The sequence below is a fragment of the Lissotriton vulgaris genome, unplaced genomic scaffold (genome assembly GCF_964263255.1).
Source record: "Lissotriton vulgaris unplaced genomic scaffold, aLisVul1.2 SCAFFOLD_1621, whole genome shotgun sequence".
In the NCBI taxonomy this organism is placed as follows: Eukaryota; Metazoa; Chordata; class Amphibia; order Caudata; family Salamandridae; genus Lissotriton; species Lissotriton vulgaris.
Genome location: NW_028251953.1, coordinates 299800 through 319920, shown reverse-complemented (window position 1 = coordinate 319920; position 20121 = coordinate 299800). Strand labels below are relative to the sequence as shown.

The 20121-nt window shown below is 48.2% G+C and overlaps 1 protein-coding gene across 2 annotated transcripts in view; it reads right to left on the bottom strand.

Moving 5' to 3' along the window:
* Positions 1–20121, bottom strand: part of LOC147662704 (vomeronasal type-2 receptor 26-like) — a 338010-nt gene that overhangs the window by 110076 nt on the left and 207813 nt on the right. Inside the window, exon 2 of one of the 2 annotated variants that reach the window (XM_086950960.1) lies at positions 12241–12468. The exons of the other annotated variant lie outside the window; for it this stretch is intronic. Coding sequence (XP_086807086.1) covers positions 12241–12468 — 228 coding nt within the window. The remainder of the gene's footprint in view (positions 1–12240; positions 12469–20121) is intronic. 2 annotated transcript variants of the gene reach the window in all.

The following is a 20121-nucleotide window of genomic DNA, read 5'->3' as shown; positions in this document are numbered from 1 at the left end:
AGGTTACAACTTCACATCCTCATATGGCTGTAACACATTCACACAACAAGATTTGAGCTCTCTAAAAATATAATGTAGCTTTTGTATTTTGAGGGCCTGAAAATTGTCAGAAATCATTTGTGAAGAATAACCTGCTTTGTTTTGGATTTTCCATCATTTTTAAAAGTGAATAGGAGGTAGCCCTTGGAGCCCAGGAATTTTAACTCATCAGCTTTATCTTTTTACAAAAACAAAAATATATATATGTGTTCTTCTCAAAAAGCTAAGTATTTATATTCTTCGCTCTTCCTAACAACCACTCACGTGGAGGTTTCAAACCTAACTCTGCCATTCTGTAAACATATCACAACTTCAGCAGGAGTAGCATATCAAAGTATTAATAAATAAAAGCCAAGTCTAGATAAATGAACTGGTATATAAACACTATCAACAAGGCCTCAAACCTGTTTTTTTTCACTACAATCTCACCGTAAACATAATGCATCACCAGTTGCGGCTAGTAGTAGGGGGGTGAACAGTGTCGAGATTTGGTGGCATACAGGCCCCTAGGAACTGGTCGGAAAGGCTCCCCTCAGATTTCTGCGCTGCATCCCACCCATTTGTCTTGCTTCGCGGGCGGCGGAACCCCGGAAGGTTCCAGTGGGTTTTCTGGTGGGCACCGCAGCCTTTGGCAGTGGGAACCCATGGATGGAATCTAGCACCCCTACTCGGTGGGTTATTGCCAGGGCCCTCCTAAGACCTTTGGGGGCTGGGGCATAGATGGGGGGTGTCGTATCCATGAGTCACAAACAACACCGACACGGGAGGTTAGGTCAAGAGCTTCTTTATTACATCTTACTCCTTCAAGCTCTTCCTACTATCTGCCTGCTCCCCTTAGAGGCTCCTCCTGTTCCGCCCCCTCATTCATACATTTGCAAATGGCCGAGCAGGTCCTAGCGCCCAGCCCTTCTCACTACGTTACACCTCCCCCTTTGGTGACAAAGAACAATCACAGCTTACTTGTAATTATGAACACATATAAATCATAAACATAGTTACAGTTCTTCAATCAGACGAATCGGTCTGCGAATAGTTTGTCGTGCCCGCAGAGGTGTCTCCGGAGGATTCGACTCTTCTCTGTCAGCGCTCTGAGACGCGAGCCGGTCAATGGCACTGGTCCCGTTATTTCCTGGTTCTCCACTAACAGGACTGCTCAACATCTCTTTGACTTTAAGAGTACACTTCTGAAAATGTGACACATTTTGAGTAATTCTTTTGTCATCAGACTCTGCAGTAATCATAGTTCCCTTCTGTCGTGTCACCATCACAGGATTATCATGATAGCGGCAATCTGTCTTCTTTTGTTGTTCCTGTTGAACTAACACCCAGTCTCCTTCCTGGATCGATGAGGGTGCAGCTCTCCTTCGGTTATCAGCATAGGCCTTCATCTTTTCTTTTTTCAGTTGGTCACTGACAGCAACCTCTGCATGCTCGGAGTTGCGAGGTGCCAGTCCATCAGTCCATTCTACCATGGGTATTCTGGTGCGCACTGACCGACCCAGCATGAAGGTTGCGGACATTTGTCAGTGGTGGAATGAGGCGTGTTTCGGTATGCTCGCAATACCTCATTTAATGCTACTTGAGTATCATTCCGAGATAGCTCAGCTTGTTGAATAGTTTTCTTGAGTGTGGACATGAACCTTTCGACCATACCTTTGGCCTGTGGCCATAGGGGAGTGATCTTACGGTGTCTGAAATTGAGATACTTTGCAAAGTCTGCGAAATCCTGGCTGTTAAATGGGGGCCCATTGTCAGTCTTCACGACTTTTGGAATGCCCAGGCTGCAAACACTTCATCCAAAATAGGTATGGTACTGGAAGCTTTAGTTGATGTGATAAAACGTGTAATGGGAAAACGTAAGTATTCATCCATGATGACTAGAGTGTACTGGCTAGATTTAAATGGCCCAAAGAAATCCACTGCAACATGCTGCCCAACACCTGCCGGCAGTGGGGACATCTGCAAGGGTGCGGGTGACTCAGGTCGACTTACCAGTTGACACTGGGGGCAGTCTTTTAGCGTGAGCTCAACCATTTGGTCTAGCAGCGGGAACCAGACTCTCTCTCTCAATGCTTGCTTAGTGGCTACAATGCCTCGATGACCTTCATGCGCAGGTTAATGACTCCTTGACGCAGTTGCTTCAGGATGACTAGCCGATTGTCTTGTAGTATCAGGCCATTGGCAGAAATCGACAGTTCCTCTTTCACATGCAGTTCTTGTACGTCAATCTGTTCATCTTGCTCTTGGTCGCCATCTGCTTGTCTGTATGCAGCGTTTTATATCTTGCAGCGTACTGTCATCTCGAGTGGCATCGCAGATGGCTTCAAGAGGAACTGACCGAGGTCTTGAATGAGCTACTACAAAGTGTACATATTCCTCGGCTATTGATGGTCTGGACTTGGTTGTTTCCTTGGGCTGTGTTGACATGTAGTCAGCAGGGTTTGCAGCTTTTCCTGGCTTATTCACAATGGTGTATGTGTACTCTTGGAGACGAATACCCCATCTCTCTATCCTTGGTGGCATTTTGGCCCTGGGATTGCCAAAGATTGTGATTAGAGCTTGATGATCCGTGATTAAAGTAAAGTGTTTGCCATATATGAATATGTGAAAATGCTTGCAAGCCCACACAACGGCCAATCTTTCTTTCTCTGGTTGAGAATATGTTCTCTCAGTGTCCATTAAGCTTCGGCTGGCATAAGCAATGATGTATCGTGGTAAACAACCTTTACAACGCAACTTTTACCACGCAGTGCCTTTACAATGCAACTTTTACAACGCAAACCATTACAACGCATTGCGCTGGGGGGGGGCGCTCTAGGATAGGGAATGGGTTTAATGTACTATCCAACACCTTCCCTACTATCCACGGGGACTGGAGTTGGAATAGTAAATTAAACAATTCACTATCCAGCGCCTAAAAGCACTATGCGTTGTAATGGTATGCGTTGTAAAAACCGTGTTGTAAAAGCATGCGATGTAAAAGCATGCGTTGTAATGTCATACATTCATATATCGTTGATCACTGTCTGTGTTGTATTGAGCTAAGATAGCCCCCAGTCCTACAGGACCAGCATCAACCGTGATCTCAGTCTTCTTTTTTGGGTCAAAATAAGCCATGTTGTTTGCTGACTTGACCGCCATTTTGATTTCTTAGAAGGCTTGTTCACATCGGGAGGACCACTGAAACGGATGCCCTTGTTTGGTAAGTTTTCTGAGGGGATAGCTGATGGTCGCATAATCTTGGATGTATTGGGCACAGTAACTTGCCATCCCCAAGAATGAACGCACGGGGACTGGGAGTGTCCTTAAGGGCAGCCACTTTTTCGGAGTCAGTTCTCATACCTGCACCAGAGAAGATGTGCCCAAAGAATTTCAGAGTTGACTTGTGAAACTCACATTTTTCTTTGTGTAGCGTCAGATTGGCTTCCATGAGGGCGTGACTGACGCGGTCCAGGGCGGTGTCATGTTCTTATGTTGTTGATCCATAAATCAGGATATCGTCACTATAATTTAGAGCATTTGGAATATGATGAATGATTTTTTTGATGGTTTCCTGAAAGATTTCAGCCGCTGAAGAAACCCCAAAGCTTAGTCTTTTGTACCTGAGCAAGCCTATGTGGGTTGAAAAAGTGGTAATATAACGGGATCTTTCATGCAGTTCTAATTGATGATAACCTTTGTTAAGGTCTAATTTGGAGAATATCTTGGCACTATTTATGAAGGCAATCATATCACTGATGTGAGGTACTTTACTGGGTGTCGTTCCCTCTCAATGGCAGTGTTAGGTGCCCTCATGTCCACACACAAACGGACTTTGTCAGGCTCTCCCTTCTTTGGTACAACTACTACTGGAAAAACCCATGGTGTGGGCCCTTCTGTTCGTTCAATGATGTCAGCCTCGAGTAGATCATGCAGTTCCTTTTCTGCAGCTTGCTGAAGATGAAAAGGGACCTTTCAGTGGTGTTGGGCTACCGGGGTGACCTGTTCATTTATGTGTAGCCTGATCTGACAATGAGCCATTTTTCCGAGCCCCTTGAACAATTTGGGAAATTTCTGAACAAAATCAAGTTCATCATCAACTTTGTACAGTATATCCACTAATTTCAGTCATTCAGCAGTAGGAAGACTTAGAAGGCAGTCTGCCTCAGGCCCATCAATGACATGAATATTTGGCGGTATTGTGCGATCTTGCTATGTCAGATAGGTTGAACTTTTTCCTAGGCACGGAAGTGGTTTCTTGGACATCCAGGAATAGACTCGCACATGAGCTTTGCTTAGCTGAGGTGGTCTTTCCATCCTATGATATTCAGCCACGGGTATGTAGTTGAGAGACGCTCCGCTGTCCAACACAAATTTTGCCCAGTGAGGACCAATTCTGATATTGAGCCGGGGGTATTTCTTCAAGCGATCTGGGTCAGCAACCATACATATGTATTCGTCACTGTCTTGCAAGATGGGTGACAGTGACCTTGACTCTTGTGAAGACGAGGGCCGGGACCGATATGTTCTGTGACACTGGCAGCTGGAGTGAGACGATCCTGTAGACGAATCTCTGCGATCTCGTACCGCTTTGGCATGATGACGGTTGCTCGTGGGTATAGATGGTCTTCCATGATCTCGTTGCTTTTCTTTCCTCGATGAGCTACACACATTCTCAAAGTGGTTTTCTCTCCCACACTTTCTGCATCTTTGACACAGCTCAGGGCAGGAATCCGCGTGGGGAAAGTCATACCCACTGCGATAGCACTTGAGTTGACGTTCTTGTCGTTTGTTGGTTGTGCTTGGGCTGCGATGTCAAAAGCCGGCATATTGACGTTGAACTTTGGACCTGGATGACCTGGGTTTGCTAGGTGAATATGTACGTGTGTTACGAGACTGGAGCCTGAAGGCTTGTTCCCGTTTTTCACTCCATTTTCTTAGTGTGTTCTTCGGCTTGATCATGTACTTGTGTCATTTCTTCAATTTCATCTAATGAATGACTCTTCTTTAGTAGCCTCCTGCGCAGTGATTCCGACTGACACCCTTCAATAATTCTTAGGCGAAGAGCATCCTGTGTCGAAAATGAGTGAAACTCACAATAGCGAGCCAAACGTCTCAGGCGTGTGATGAAAACGCACATGGGCTCATCTTTCTCCTGAGCTGCTAGATTAAATGTAGATCTCTCGTAGTTAATGTTCTTTTTATGCAGAAACTTCTGATTCAGTGCCATGACGCCACTGCCGCCGCTAGTTCCTTTATGATCTGGCTAACATCTTTCCCTATTAGATTGCGCAACCCTATCAACTGCTGTCCTACATCAGACACATGCGACCCTTTCATGCATGAAGTCTTCAAAGTCCCCAAGCCATTCTTTCCATCAAAGGCCCATTCCTCCTCCCGTATCAAGAACCAAAGGGTCAGGTGGGCGCAGGAACGAGACCCCCAGCACCCCCATGTGACCAGTGTTGGGTGGCGCTGGGCCTTGTTGAGGCGGAGGTGTATTGGACATTGTAACAGGGCAAGGACTTCCAGATGTGAAAACGTCATTCACAGACAAAGGACACACAGCAAACCTCCCTGAGACACACCTCTTCATGATCTCGCAATTAACAGTTCACTGTATATGTCTCACGTAGACATGAAAGAGGTGAAGACAATCCAATCCTTTGACAACCACCAAAAAAAAACCCGGTCCAATTTGTATATGCTAAGTTTGTTTTTATTTCTAAACAGACACACTTGCTCTTATTTGTATTGAAAAGACATGTCCGAGTTGCATTTGCCAAGGATTGATGATTTTTCAACTCTTCGCCTGACTCCAAAATTGCCGCCAGGGAACCCTTGCAGGGGATAGGTGCAGGCGCCTGACCTCAAGATGGCCACCTCTGAAATCTCGCGGGACTTCGCTTCCTCACATTCACGAAGGCTCTCCAGCAACCGGGACCACAGCAGAGCACCCTCGAGCACTCACTCACATGTAAGATCTCCCTCGCAGCAATGCACATGGGCTCATCTTTCTCCTGAGCCGCTAGATTAAATGTAGATCTCTCATAGTCAATGTTCTTTTTATGCAGAAACTTCCGATTCAGTGCCTCACACACATCAGTGTAAGATGACGCCACTGCTGCCGGTAGTTCCTTTATGATCTGGCCAACATCTTTCCCTATTAGATTGCGCAACCCTATCAACTGCTGTCCTACATCAGACACGTGCGACCCTTTCATGCATGAAGGCTTCAAAGTCCTCAAGCCATTCTTTCCATCAAAGGCCCATTCCTCCTCCCGTCTCAAGAACCAAAGGGTTAGGTGGGCGCAGGAACGAGACCCCCAGCACCCCCATTTGACCAGTGTTGGGTGGCGCTGGGCCTTGTTGAGGCGGAGGTGTATAGGACATTGTAACAGGGCAAGGACTTCCAGATGTGAAAACGTCATTCACAGACACAGGACACACAGCAAACCTCTCTGAGACACACCTCTTGATGATCTCGCAATTAACAGTTCACTGTATATGTCTCACGTAGACATGAAAGAGGTGAATACAATCCAATCCTTTGAGAACCACAAAAAAAAAACACGGTCCAATTTGTATATGCAAAGTTTGTTTTTATTTCTAAACAGACACACTTGCTCTTATTTGTATTGAAAAGACATGTCCGAGTTGCATTTGCCAAGGATTGAGGATTTTTCAACTCTTCGCCTGACTCCAAAATGGCCGCCAGGGAACCCTTGCAGGGATAGGTGCAGGCGCCTGACCTCAAGATGGCCGCCTCTGAAATTTTGCGGGACTTCGCTTCCTCACATTCACGAAGGCTCTCCAGCAACCGGGACCACAGCAGAGCACTCTCGAGCACTCACCCACAGGTAAGATCTCCCTCGCAGCACGCGACTGGGGATGGGCTCCCAGATCGCTACCCTCGACACACGCGACTGGGGTGGGCTTCCAGGTCGCGTCACAGCACTTTACAGCGCAGCGTTTCCACGCACCTTATAACCGGGTTGGGCTCCCGGACTTCCCGCAGACCATGCCAGGATATACGCGGCCGGGGTAGGCTCGCACCACAACTCTCACAGCAACTTTTGAAACGCCAGACGTGTGATCTCTGACGCGTGCCACCAGTCTTGTGGCAGAAACGCACTCCGTGACGATCGTGACCACTCCTCGTCGCCAGTTGTCGTATCTATGGGTCACAAACAACGCCGGCACGGGAGGTTAGGTCAGGAGCTTCTTTATTACATCTTACTCCTTCAAGCTCTGCCTACTATCTGCCTGCTTCCCTTACAGGCTCCTCCTGTTCCGCCCTCTCATTCCTACATTTACAAATGGCCGAGCAGGTCCTAGCACCCAGCCCTGCTCACTACGTTACAGGGGGGCTTCCTGAGCTTCAGGGGGGCAGGACTGGTTTGCTAAACTGTCACGGATTTCTTGGATTACCGGGAATCCAAGAGTCAAAATTCCCACTTATATTCTGGTGCTTATCTAAGATCTTGACGTTCACCCTCACACCAGATGTTTACAATTTTGTATCCCTCATAGATTGTGTATCCCACAAACTCCTGCATTGCAACCCAAGAAGTAATTTAGGTATTTGAACAAGGGCCCTTTTTCCAATCACCAGCTGCACTGGTAGCTACTGGATGCCATCTTCGAACATCCGTACGTTTTCGTTGTTGCTGTTGCAGATGAATATTGAAGAAAGCTGGGGAATGCCACAGTCACGATCAGCTAACCAGGGCACACGCTGCCCTGGCCTTAGATGATCATCTGTTACTTGAGACAAGAAGTACACAGTCACGTCTCACGCTCACAATACGCACTGGCGTTAGGGCCGGGGGAGATTAAAATAAAATAAAGGAAACTTACCTGACCGGGTCCGCCTGTGACTGCTCCTAGGCCGGGGTCCCGCATTGGCGCCTTCAACATTACCTCTTCTACAGGAACAGCTGCGTCAATGGAGTGGCAAACCCTCTCAGCCAATACTGACGCTGCTCCAGCAGTGCCAGGATTGGCTTAGCAGGGAGACTCGCCGGCTGCCTGCCCATTAGGAGACTGAAGGTTGCAGCATTGATCATCCCTCGCTCTCCTAATGCGCAGCCAGCAGCCAGACTCAACACTAGTGTAGATGACTTGGCTGGCCGGAAAAACTATCCGACCTTAACTCAGCATGCGCACTTGTGCTGCTGCCTGCTGTGCACTCCGCTCCACCCCCTTACCTGACAATGCATGTCAGTCAGGTGAGTCAGCATGACGCCGGACCGCCCACCCCCTTCAGACTCTGAAGGGGTGGGAGGTCCGGTGTCATGCTGACTGACATGCATTGTCAATTTACTTAAGTCACAGCCGGCGAGGGAGCTGCGGGCGGCTTGTCGGTCAACACCCCCAGCGCCCTAATGGACGCACAGCCACTGCGAGAATTAAATGAAGTAGCAGCTTCGCTTAGATTGATCCATTTCCAATAATGCCACTTCATTCATTCAGACACCTTCAGTCTAGTTCTTATACACTTAAGGTGGTTTATTTCCCTGTGCTTCGGAATCAAAGAACATTTTCTTTGTTTCCTTGCTGGGAAGTTTATTTACAATTCACTTTTTTTGCAGCCCAAGAGATCTTAATAAGTAACTTGTCACTTTTACCTCTATCTTTACGAACAAACGTTTGAAAAAAAGGTTAACTTATGATCAACAAGGTTCCTTATGTTGTCATTTTGCCAGAAACTGTGCTCATTAGATTTGTTATACACTACACCATCTTTCCCAGAGTTCCAGGACTTGAGAGGTTTAAGCTCTAGATAAATAGACATGGAAAGAATACTAAGGTCTCTTAATCAGACCCCAATACCTCAAATTGTGTACACACTGCAAACATTTGATGGCATACTACCATATAATCAACTAGGGATTGCCCTAGATGGGAGTGAAAGGTGTAAGAGACTGGAGACTCTTCTGGAAATCTCTCATTTAAGAAAATAAATCTGTGTAATCTCAGGCTTTCCAGGAAACGTAAACTGCCTGTCTGATCTAACATTTTCAGGTAAGACCGCCTCAGGGATGCACCACCCCTCATCCATTTCGGTGTTGCCAAAGGTCATGCAGGCAGATTTTTTAACTTTAACATTGAAGTCCCCTACAATGATAACCAAATGGTATTGCTTCAGAACACTAATGCTATGAATTAATAAAAGCATGGAATCAACTGAAATATTAACAGACTTCCCAGGGGGATATTTACGTTTACAATCAAAAGAGATTATGACAGCCCTCCATTCTCATTAGACAGTGCTAACTTTAAGCACAGACAAATATTAGAGGGATGAGAAAATTCTTCTGGATTCCAATTAATACCTTTGCTAAAAGGTATAAACCAGCATTTTATATCCTATTCATTGTCTGCTGCATATTCAGCATTAAATGCATCTATCTCAAACGGGCAATCCTGCGGATCAATGTGGCTTCTGAAAGTCTGTAAGTGCCAGCCTGCACGGCACCCTGGATGTTATTGTATTCTGCTGTTCAAGAATGTGGGGTCCTCTCATGTAGCTGCTGCGGTGGAAGTGACTGCACTATGGCCCAGATTTACTATCATGTTTTGTTGTTGTTGTGCCACTTTTTAGATGCATCAGTGACACAAAATGTTAGTTGGTATTTAGTTACTAAGCCACTCAATGGCTGATTGTCTTGCGTGGCTTGGTAAATTACGTGTAACACAATGCAGCCCCTTGTGCTGAGTTGCGTTACACTACACCTGGAAGGCATTCCATGGGTGGAGTATAGGTGTTCCCAAGCACCCACCAATGGATTTTGGTGCGTTCCAAGATTTACCACAGTTAGAAATGCAACACCTTCCTCAGTGAGGTGTAATAGGTAGAAATACATTAATCTCGCCTCTTTACTTTCTCTTCCTATGCGTGATGCATTCTCCATCACAAACAGGAAGTTGAAATTTCATTACAAGATTGTTTTGTGCAGGAAGGTATACCTTCATGCATAAAACGTTTTTTTGCCCCTAACGCAGGCTGTCTTACAGCATGGTATAAGGATGCCAGTGTTGGTGCTAGGCAGCACAGGGTGCGCCCGCACTTTAAGGGAGCTGAAGAGCACCATATACTAGTAGATCTGGCAATGTATGGAGGCACATAGAATTGTCTGCACTGACACAAGGTGGCTGATGGTTTCTTTAATTTACAGATTTCTAATTTCAGCTCCACAAAAAAGAGAGTGTAATGTAGAGGGGAGTAAACCCACTGTCACGTGGCCCAGGGGGACATTGTTGTCTTCCCTAAGTTGATTCAGAAAAGGGGGTGGTGATGAACAGAGTGTCTGAATTAAGCAGACCACTCTTACCCAGTCCAAAGATCAGGGCTTGATCCATCACCGTTATTTATCTCACTGCACCATCCCAGCTCATAACCTGGCTATATGCAAATCAGTCTGTCCCTGGCCCAGTGCATCATGGGAACAGGGCAGACTAAACTACCAAGCCAATTCTTCACCAGAAAGGAGACAAGCTACCGGGAACCGGTTTCTGGCATTTCAGCCTTCTTCGGCCTGGCTTGCTTGAATCCTGATGGTGCAGTGAGAAAGGGACTCTTGTCTGAGTATACCCTGCCACAACTATAGTGGCCAAAAACGATTCAGAAAAGGGGGTGGTGATGAACAGAGTGTCTGAATTAAGCAGACCACTCTTACCCAGTCCAAAGATTAGGGCTTGATCCATCACCGTTATTTATCTCACTGCACCATCCCAGCTCAGAACCTGGCTATATGCAAATCAGTCTGTCCCTGGCCCAGTGCATCATGGGAACAGGGCAGACTAAACTACCTAGCCAATTCTTCACCAGAAAGGAGACAAGCTACCGGGGTGCAGTGAGCTAAAAAATGGTGATGGATCAAGCCCTGATCTTTGGACTGGGTAAGAGTTGTCTGCTTAATTCAGACACTCTGTTCATCACCACCCCCTTTTCTGAATCGTCTTCCCTAAGTTAGCATGAGCCTGCCGCAGACTGTCCGCTGCTTTGCGCCTGTCACTACAGGAGTTTATTTTGCAAATGTCTTTTCAATATTTACACAGCAGAACCTATTGCTGTGTTCACATGTTGCATGTTCCTGGGATTTAGTCTGAACATTGTGAACAAGTTCGAACAACAATGCCACTTGTCATTCTGTTCTGGTCAGGCCTTAGCACTTAGACAAAACATACAGATGCAGCTGTTGTTTGAGAATACGTTCTTTGGTCATATTGGAATACATGGATAGGTAGCGCACACTTGGAGAGGGACCTTCCAGGGACAGGAGCATGACAACACCTATGATGTAAATCTCCCATCTATATTCTGAGGCACGGGGTCTGCAGATAACAAAAAGGGATCTTCTAATATATAGTCATCTTGCTTTTGTGCAAGGAGAGGGAGGTTAGGCTACGCTGTCTCTCACTATGGCAGCTCTTTTTATGATTTACGACTACTTGCGATGCTGACCGAATTTGTGTTATGCATTATTCTGCTTATTATGGCCGGTACATTGCATATTAGAGCATGTTAGTTAAAATAAATATTTTAAACTTGTTTGTGTCTCTGTCCGATCTTATTGTGGAAAAGTACAAGAGTGTGAGTGAAAGGGTGTGTTTTGTAATTGGGATTCCTGAGAGAGTCGGAAGAGTTGTGCTCTGGGATGTCGAATCACTCTGTACTCTGTAAGTAAGTAGGAGGGCAAGTGAGACACTATAGCTAGTCGGTCCTGGGCTCATGGGTACTAAGGTAGTGGGATGACTCAGCCCCTATATACTAAGGTCCCATAATCCTACGCATAGTTCTGTGTTTGATCAGAATCCCTGCAACACCACTCATGGTTTTAATGTTCTTTGTGATTAATGAATTGTGAGATTGCATGTCCCATCTAGGATGTTGCAAGGGTGCCTGCATTGGGGCTAGGCAGCCAAATGTGTGTCAGCGCAGGGAGAAAGGACAGGAATGTGCCTTATCCCATAGATACAGCAAATTCCTGACCTTTTCTTTTGATGCAGAGTAGCGCAACAAAGTAACGTGCTATGCTGCCCTGTGCCAAAAACAAGTATATAAGACCCTCAGAGATTAGTGGGGCCGCTCAACTGCAATTTACGGGGGTTACCCCGCTAGTATAAACTCTCAAGGAAGAAACAATTACTTTTCCATTTGATCATGATTGTCCTTTCACATCCAAGATTGTTTCCAAATCAGACAGGAGCCGTTACCTCTTTAAAGTCGGGGTGCCAGTGAATGGCTCGGTCATCAATGATGAACTGTTCTTCTCCGTGAGGGTTTATTTGGAAGCTTCCCACCTTGGTCCTTGTGGCATTTCTGATGCCATAGTAAATCCAACTGGAAATGTCAAAGTGCGCGGGAGGGTCCCCTCCATCATCAAAGTAGATTTCATCACCAGAGGAAGCTTTAAAATGAAGATTCTGCAGATAATGATGTAACTGGAAGAAGACAGAGAGATTGAAAGAGGACACTGCAAAAAAAGAACTATTAGCTTCAATAATACCTACAGCAGTGCGCTGCTACTTATCGACACACCATTTTTGCACAAGAGGTTGGGAATAAAGCATGTTTTGCGGGTCAGAGGTCATAAAGGGTCAAACCCAATGCAGCTCAGGACAACTGCATTTGTCCAGGTGTAGTCCTACACACAGACAATGCTGTGAGGAGCCGCTGCCATGCTAGACTGAGGCATTCATTATGCTGTACAAATAACAAGATGGTAGAGACCACACCATGCCTGTTGAAGGGGCGTTGGGTGCTGATACTCAGCAGACGGGTGCGATTGAAGTGATAGGTGTCGCAGGAGTTGGTCATGCCATGATGGCAATAACTGGAGTCACTCAGTGGACGGTGCCAGGATAGGGGTGGCAGGACTAGGATATGGGTGGCAGGACTTGGTTACAAAGCAGCAGATTTACACAGGGCTTGCGTACCTTTGTGTCATGCAAGGTGACGCAAAGCAACGCAAGCCCTGGAATGGCATTTATTGTGCCACACAGAGCCACCTTGCGTGGCTTAGTATATCCCGATTAACTCATGTCAGTTCAAATCGCTGCCTTGCAGTACTCTGCATTGAGAAAGCATTTCAAATGTGGAGCATGAGCGTTCCCTTGCATCCACCTATGAATACAGATGCAATCCCAGTTTCAATAAAAAGTAGTAAACCTCTGGTTGCGTTAAAATGGCACGCCTTTCTAAGTGAGACATAATGAGGAGAAATAGCTTTATTTATCTTTGTTATATCCTTGTTCAACTACTACTGCATTCTGTGGCGCACATATAAAGAGGAAAATACCTCAAAGGATTGGTTTTGTGCAGGAAGGTGTCTATTCTTGCACATAAATAACCCTTCTCTTAACACAGGCCGCCTTGCAGCTTGGTGCACGGGTGCCTGGGTTGGTGCCAGCGCAGGGAGTGAGCAGAAATGCAGCATATTTCAGTAGATATGGCAGATGTTTGCTCTCTCCCTCTCATGCAATGCATCACAATAAGTTGTCCTGCCGCGTTGCTTTGCATGACTTCTTAGTAAATCTGCCCCAAACTGTCTATGTCTGTGGTCAGGTACTATTTATTGAAGAGGGAGGTGAAGCACGAGTGAGTAGAATCTGTTGTGTTCATGCAGGGGTCATCACAGAGATACTCATGGCTGCACAAGATCACAGAGTGATGCTCGGAAAAAATGCCAGGGTAGATCTGGCACCAATCGCCCAGGTATTTCGATATTGGCTTCCTTATTAATATATTTATTTTATTCATTCAGAGGTTTTGTGAGGAAGCACTAAGTTCCATTTGGATGCATCAAAGCACTAACATAAAAAAATAAAAAGTTAGAGTCTACTCAGCAAGATAAGCCTAAAATCAGACTTCTGAATAAATGGGGCTGGTCTAGTATGTTGAATCTTTTAGAGGGGTCCTCTATACATGTAGACTGGATCGTAAGGAATGGCTGATTTTGACATTCATGGCAGGTTTACTTACAATTCACACAGTGAGGCAACTTGCTGTGCAGTGCTTTGTGAATGGGAGAGAGTTGAAAACCATCATAATTACTAAGATATGAAGCTCTTGAGCTTTCTCCCAGTGTTGGCGCACTTGTGGCTGTCAAGCACTGATACATCCATCCTGACATCTGGCCCGCATTGACACCAGCAGTTGCAGTGCTGCAGCAGGGTGCAGGAAGTTGTCGAAGAAGAAACAGTGGGACTGTAATTAAGTAAGGTGAGTGGAGGGCAGAATGCGTCTTCATGTGAATCTCTGAGCTTAAATGGAGGTGGAGGTGCAGTACCACTGCAGCTTGAGGGAGCAGCGAGTGCCAGGCTGGGCATGCAGTGGTGGCCATAGAGGGCAGACCACCATAGCAGAGGAGCCGCATTGGAGGAAAAGCTACATAGAGCCCGGGCTCACAGGTGTCAACATGTTCTGCAGACAACAGGCTCCGAATGTCAGACCAATTGTGGCAGCCAGGTTAATTATCCGGCCCGCCAAGATGCCACTGACAAATTTGGAGAGTGGACCATGATAAGACTGACACGGCGCACTATGAAATAAATGCCAAGATGTGGAAGCTACACTCTCAGCCACACCAGAGTTGGACAATGAGGTCTAGGGAGCCAAAGGGAAGGCTGGGAGGATGCAGGGGTGCAACACACATACCTCCAGTGCTACTGGCAGGCAACAGTGAGTCCCACCTCTGAGCTTTTTAGATGGGGGGGTATTATGGAGGGTTGTAGAAGCACACAGGACCTTATTAGAGGGGCCTCCCCAGGGACTACAATATATGGCGTAAGGGGGTGGAAAGGGGAACCAACTAAAACAAAATGAATAAATATAGTGGAACCGATTCACAGAACTAACTTAAGACAAAATCCTAAACTTACTACTTTTGGTATTCACAGAAGTTAGAATTTTGTCTTAAGTTTGTCTTAAGTTTAGGATTTTGTCTTGAATTAGTTCTGTGAATCGGGCCTGCAATGTCTACTACATCCTCGGCACTGCTTTCACATCAGGGGGAGCAGGCACCCCATCTCTAAACAACTGAACGACAGCAAGAAATGAAGACCTCCATAAATTATATATTGGTGCCTGTCCAAGGAGTGCAGGGTTTACTGGATTCACAAATAGACTTCTTTGACATGGAGAAATGGACTCTCTACTGCAGACTGACATCAAGAAAATGGGTGAAAGGGTCACAGAGACCGAGACCTCGCTGGCCACACTAACGGCTGTTAAAAAGGCCCTTTGGCGTCAAGGGGACCACTTAATGAAAGACAATGTGATGATGATGGCAAGCTGTGAAGACTACAAGGGCTCCTCCAGAAGGAACAGTATTTGAGTGATGGGGTCCTTGAGTGGGCAGCAGGGCCACGTGTTGAACTCTTCCTGTAGGACTTTATAATGCACAGTTTGAAGCCCAATGCCCTCTCCAGGTTTTTTCATTAGAACATGACTATAGGCTCCAAACACTACCTCCCCAGCCCATAGCCCCACACCAAAACATTACTGCACACATTTTAATCATCAAGATTGTGAAAAGTTGGAGCCCGCACCGAAATCCTGACCTCCATTCTGTTGTTGCGCTGCAGCGGGATGCCGGTGAAGACGCACTGACATCGCTCGCGTTCTCCCGAGGTCTCTGCCTGCCTGGTGACCGGAGATATTTGCGAAGTCGTCTGGCGGCCTCCGCAGCCCTGGAACCGGGACCTGTGCCACCGTACGCCGCCGGGCTCTGATTGATCAACATCGGTCAGATTAGCCCTGGCGGTGCGGGACATTGGGAAGTGTTGCCTGTCGAAGGGGAAAAGGACCAGATTTCGTTGCTGTGACACTATTTCTCACACAACGCGACCGAAGCACGTTTGCGAGGTGGGGGCTCACTGTGAATACATCTTCTTTGTTGAACGCTGGAGGCGTGCTGTGAAGACCCCATTATCGATCTTGCCCGGCATCTGCGGACCTCTCCTGAATTTGCCCCAGCCCTGCGCAGGAGAAGAGATGGCTATCTGTGAGGGTCGCTTAATGGCAGTGTGCCATGCTAGCGTCAGTGGGTCGGACTGCAGCTTGCCTGTGCCGCTCTCGCCCCCGCTTTCTCATTACTTTTCCGACGGGGTGGACATGTCCGATGGCTCCCAGAATGGGAAGGATTGCTTTACCCTGCCTCGGGATTGCACTACCCTGACTGGTGTTGAGCTGTGTGGCGGATTGCGCTAGTCCTTTCGTGATGCTGGGATGAGGGGACCGCAGTCTGTGCTATCCTGTGGTGCCGTTCTAGCTGCCCTTTGTGATCTACGGTTAGCGTTGGAAGATGGTTCCCTTGCACTGGGTAAGAAGTTTGACGACATCGCATTCGCACTGGGGCGAACACGGCTGGCCTGCTCCCAGCGACGTGCGGATTTGCCTTTGCCGGTGATTGAAGGGGCTACTGTGTTTCCACATGGTTGCAAGGGGGAGCGGATTGTCCCTGCTTGTATTGGCGCCAGCGGACGGCCGTCCGCCAGCTCTAACTGCGCTACAATGTTTCTCCCTCATCCGAGGAATGAGACTTTGTTCATTTTATCACCACTATTGACTCGGGCACCGTTTATGCAGCGACTGGCCCCCTCGCCTGCCTTCTCTTTGCAGACCCTGCTCTCCCTGCTGTGGAACTTGTGCCATCGGGCGAACCTGGGGGGCGCTATTCGTTGAGAAAGATGGAACTATTGGTGACTGGCGACGTCCATCTTGTCTTTACGTGCCTCTCCTCTGCCGTTCGTGGCCATTTTGTCCCTTTGTTTTGGTTGGGACTGGCTTTCCTCAGGGGCCATGTTTCGGGAGACATCCACGATCAGGCCAGGGCTAAGTGGTTCCCTTTCGCGTTTGTGATTGACTGGCTGGCGGAGAATAGGGTTGGAATGCTTATATAACTAATTTGGTTGCGCAATATGTGATGACTCTCCCCATTTGATATCGTAGCTGTTATTTGCTACTGTTGCTTCTGGTTCATGGGGTGGCGGATGAATGCGTGGCTGGGGAGATCGGGAGCACATATGTTTGGCCCTCCTCTCGATTTTATATGACTCCTTTTTCCTTTTCTTCCTTTTCTTCCTTGTCTGTATTTCGGGTACTCTTTTTGGGCGACAGGCACACTGCAAGGGGGGGGGGTAGGCCGTAGCCTCTGCATGCGTGTAAGGTGGGGGGTGGGGGGTTCATTTTGTCTTCAGTTCTATGGGCCTTATTTTTTCTTCCTTTTCGAATCCTGTTCTTTTCTTATTTCTTTCTTTGGATCGGTGGGGTGGTTGGTTGGGGGGGGTAACGATCAGCACACAGCATAATTTGTTATGATTTATCCTTTCATATGTAACCTTGTGCCGCTACTCTGATTATGTTTTTGCTTGTTGGATGTCCGCTGGTAGACGTTGTCCGCTCCGGTTCTCGGTGGGTTGTTTGGTCCCTGATCCTTCTTAGTTTCTATTCCTCATAATAATACTTAAAATTTTTTTTAAAATGAACCTTCATACCTCCTGTTTCTCGGGAGTTTAATGATATTCAGTGTAACTCGGACTGATTGTTGATTTGTATTGAGATACTGCTGGGTCGCCGTATAACTTGCAAATGTGCTTACAATGACATCGAGGCCGGCCGGATGGTTGTGGGCCCGTATTTGTTTGCTGATACTGCACAATAAAGGTTTTAAAAAATTAAAAAAAAAAAAAAAAGATTGTGAAAAGTTGGCTGTAATGTTGCCTTTAATGGGTCGGCCCACCCGGCCACTGTTGAGAGGGGTGTTATGCACGTAACCCCGACAATGTTATTATGTTAGGCTGGCCCAGCATACGCTCGGCCAGCACATAAGGAACTGAATAAAGAGCCCAGGGACCTGGGCGTTGTTTAGTCTGCTGCTAGCTACCCACTATACAGCCACGTGTGTCCTGTCTGCTTTTGTTCTAGGCCCCGACCTAGGACACCACACTAGCGACAAGGTGGTATACCCACCATCCGATCTCTGCCACAGCTGCTGTGCCCGGCACTGGAACCTTCACAGCGGGAGTCGTCCTGCCGAGACCCTCGCTCCGGCAGCACGTCCAGTGGCGTGCTCGATCCCGCGCCTACAGCTGCCCCACGAGACCCTGCCGTGGCCTACCTTGAATGCCCGCGACTGCCCGCAAGACTTGGAGTCAGCCCGCCACAGCTGCCTGCGGCAGCCGCCGCCGCGTCTTCCTGCTCCTGCCTAGTGGTGCGGCCTGCAACTGACGCAGCCGCCCGCTGCTTTGCCACGCATGCGCACATGCGCATGCGCACATGCGATCTGGCCCAGTGCCTGCCAGCAGCCAGTCTTCCCGCACCGTTGACCCAGGCTCACACTCTGCACCGGTAAGAGCGCGGTGGGCCCGCTTGCAGCCAGCGTCCTCCAGGCAGTCCTTCAAGCCACAGGCAACCGGTGTTAACACCCACAGTGCCCAACACCTTAACGCCAGCAGGAGGTCACCAGCAGGCCCGCGTCTGGCCCCACTTGGCTTCTTGATGCGACGTGCTTGCACCCAGCATCAGCACGTGGCAGCAGTCTAGCCTGCGTGTGCTCCCGCACGGTGCCCCCCTGCAGTGGCACGCATCCATCAGCCTGACCTCTTCACTGCAGCTCACAGCCACCCCTGATCATCGCTGCTCAGCACGCCATCCAGCATTGCCTCTAACCATGTGTTGTGCCTATTGGCACACCGACGCCACAGCCCAGTTCTCCCGGCAGCACCCAGATCTGCACCAACATGATGACGGTCCCCCCTCTTGAGCCATTCACCATCACTGGCCCTCCAAAGTTCCAAGTGGCACGCTGGAAAGCATGGGTAGAGCGCCTGGAGAGCTTCTTTGATGCTGCTGATATCCCGGCCCCACAGAGGAGGCCCATGCTCCTCCACCCGGGTGGAGCAGACATCCATAAGATCTCCAAAAGGGTAAGAGAGGCCGGTCGCCCCGGGAACTACGCCTCGATGCGTGACGCGATTACGGCCTACTTCGAGCCAGCCCCGACTACGAACGGTTCTTGCTCCGCCAAGCCCGCCAACTTCCAGAAGAGTCAGTGGATGTATTTTATGCCAGGCTGAAAGAGCTAGCAAGTACCTGCACCCTCCCAGATGAGGACGGCAAAGTCTGGGCCCAGTTCATTCAAGGCTGCGCGTCATCCAAACTATGCGAACGAGTCCTGCAGGAACAGAACATGTCGATGAGGGATGCTCCAAGGAACTGCCAAAGGCCAAGGCGGAACACATGGACCCCAAACCAGGCATCTCTGTCAAAGAAGAACCCATGTGCACCCTTCGCACCGATGCCCATGAGTCACGACCAAGAGTCACCCGGCCAAAAAACATAGCGTCCCAACAGAGCGCTCACAGTCGCCCCTGTGGATGGTGCTGAGGCCTCCTGCCCCACGACGGTGCCTGCCCAGCTCAAGCCAAGACCTGCAGTGCCTGCAGAAAAGTAAACCACTTCTCCAAAGTATGCCATTCTACACCAAGGAGAAGACAGAGTAGTCTGCCTCGAAGAGTTTGCACGATCGAACAAACCACCGATGGTCCTGCTAGCAGCGACATGGATGACGACGAATCCGATGCCGCCACCGTCCACGTGTTCAGAATGCTGAACGCTCTATCAGCTGCTCAACCTGCCATGCCCATGTGCAACGTCAGAGTACAAGACCAAGCGGTTGCAGCCCTTATTGACACAGGGGTCACCATCAACCTCATGGCAGCCAGTGTCTACAGGAACCTGTCAAATCCCTCAACTCTCCGCCCCACCAGGGTACAAGTCTACCCCTACGGCACCAGGTCTCCACTCAGGCTATGCGGCGTATTCCAGGCAGATCTTTCTAACAAAGCCGTTCACCAGCAAGCCAAAGTGTGTGTGTCCCAAGAAGGTTCCAGGTTTCTGCTAGGCTGCCAGACAGCACAGGACCTCAACCTGATTCATTTTTCTTTCAACGTACATGCCAACGACCTGGACCACCTAATGCATGGATTCGGGACACTGTCTGAAGGAATCGGATGCCGCAGAGGCCCTGCCATCCAACTACACATCGACAAATCTGTCGCCCTGATCGCCCTCCGCCACCGGAGGATTGCCTT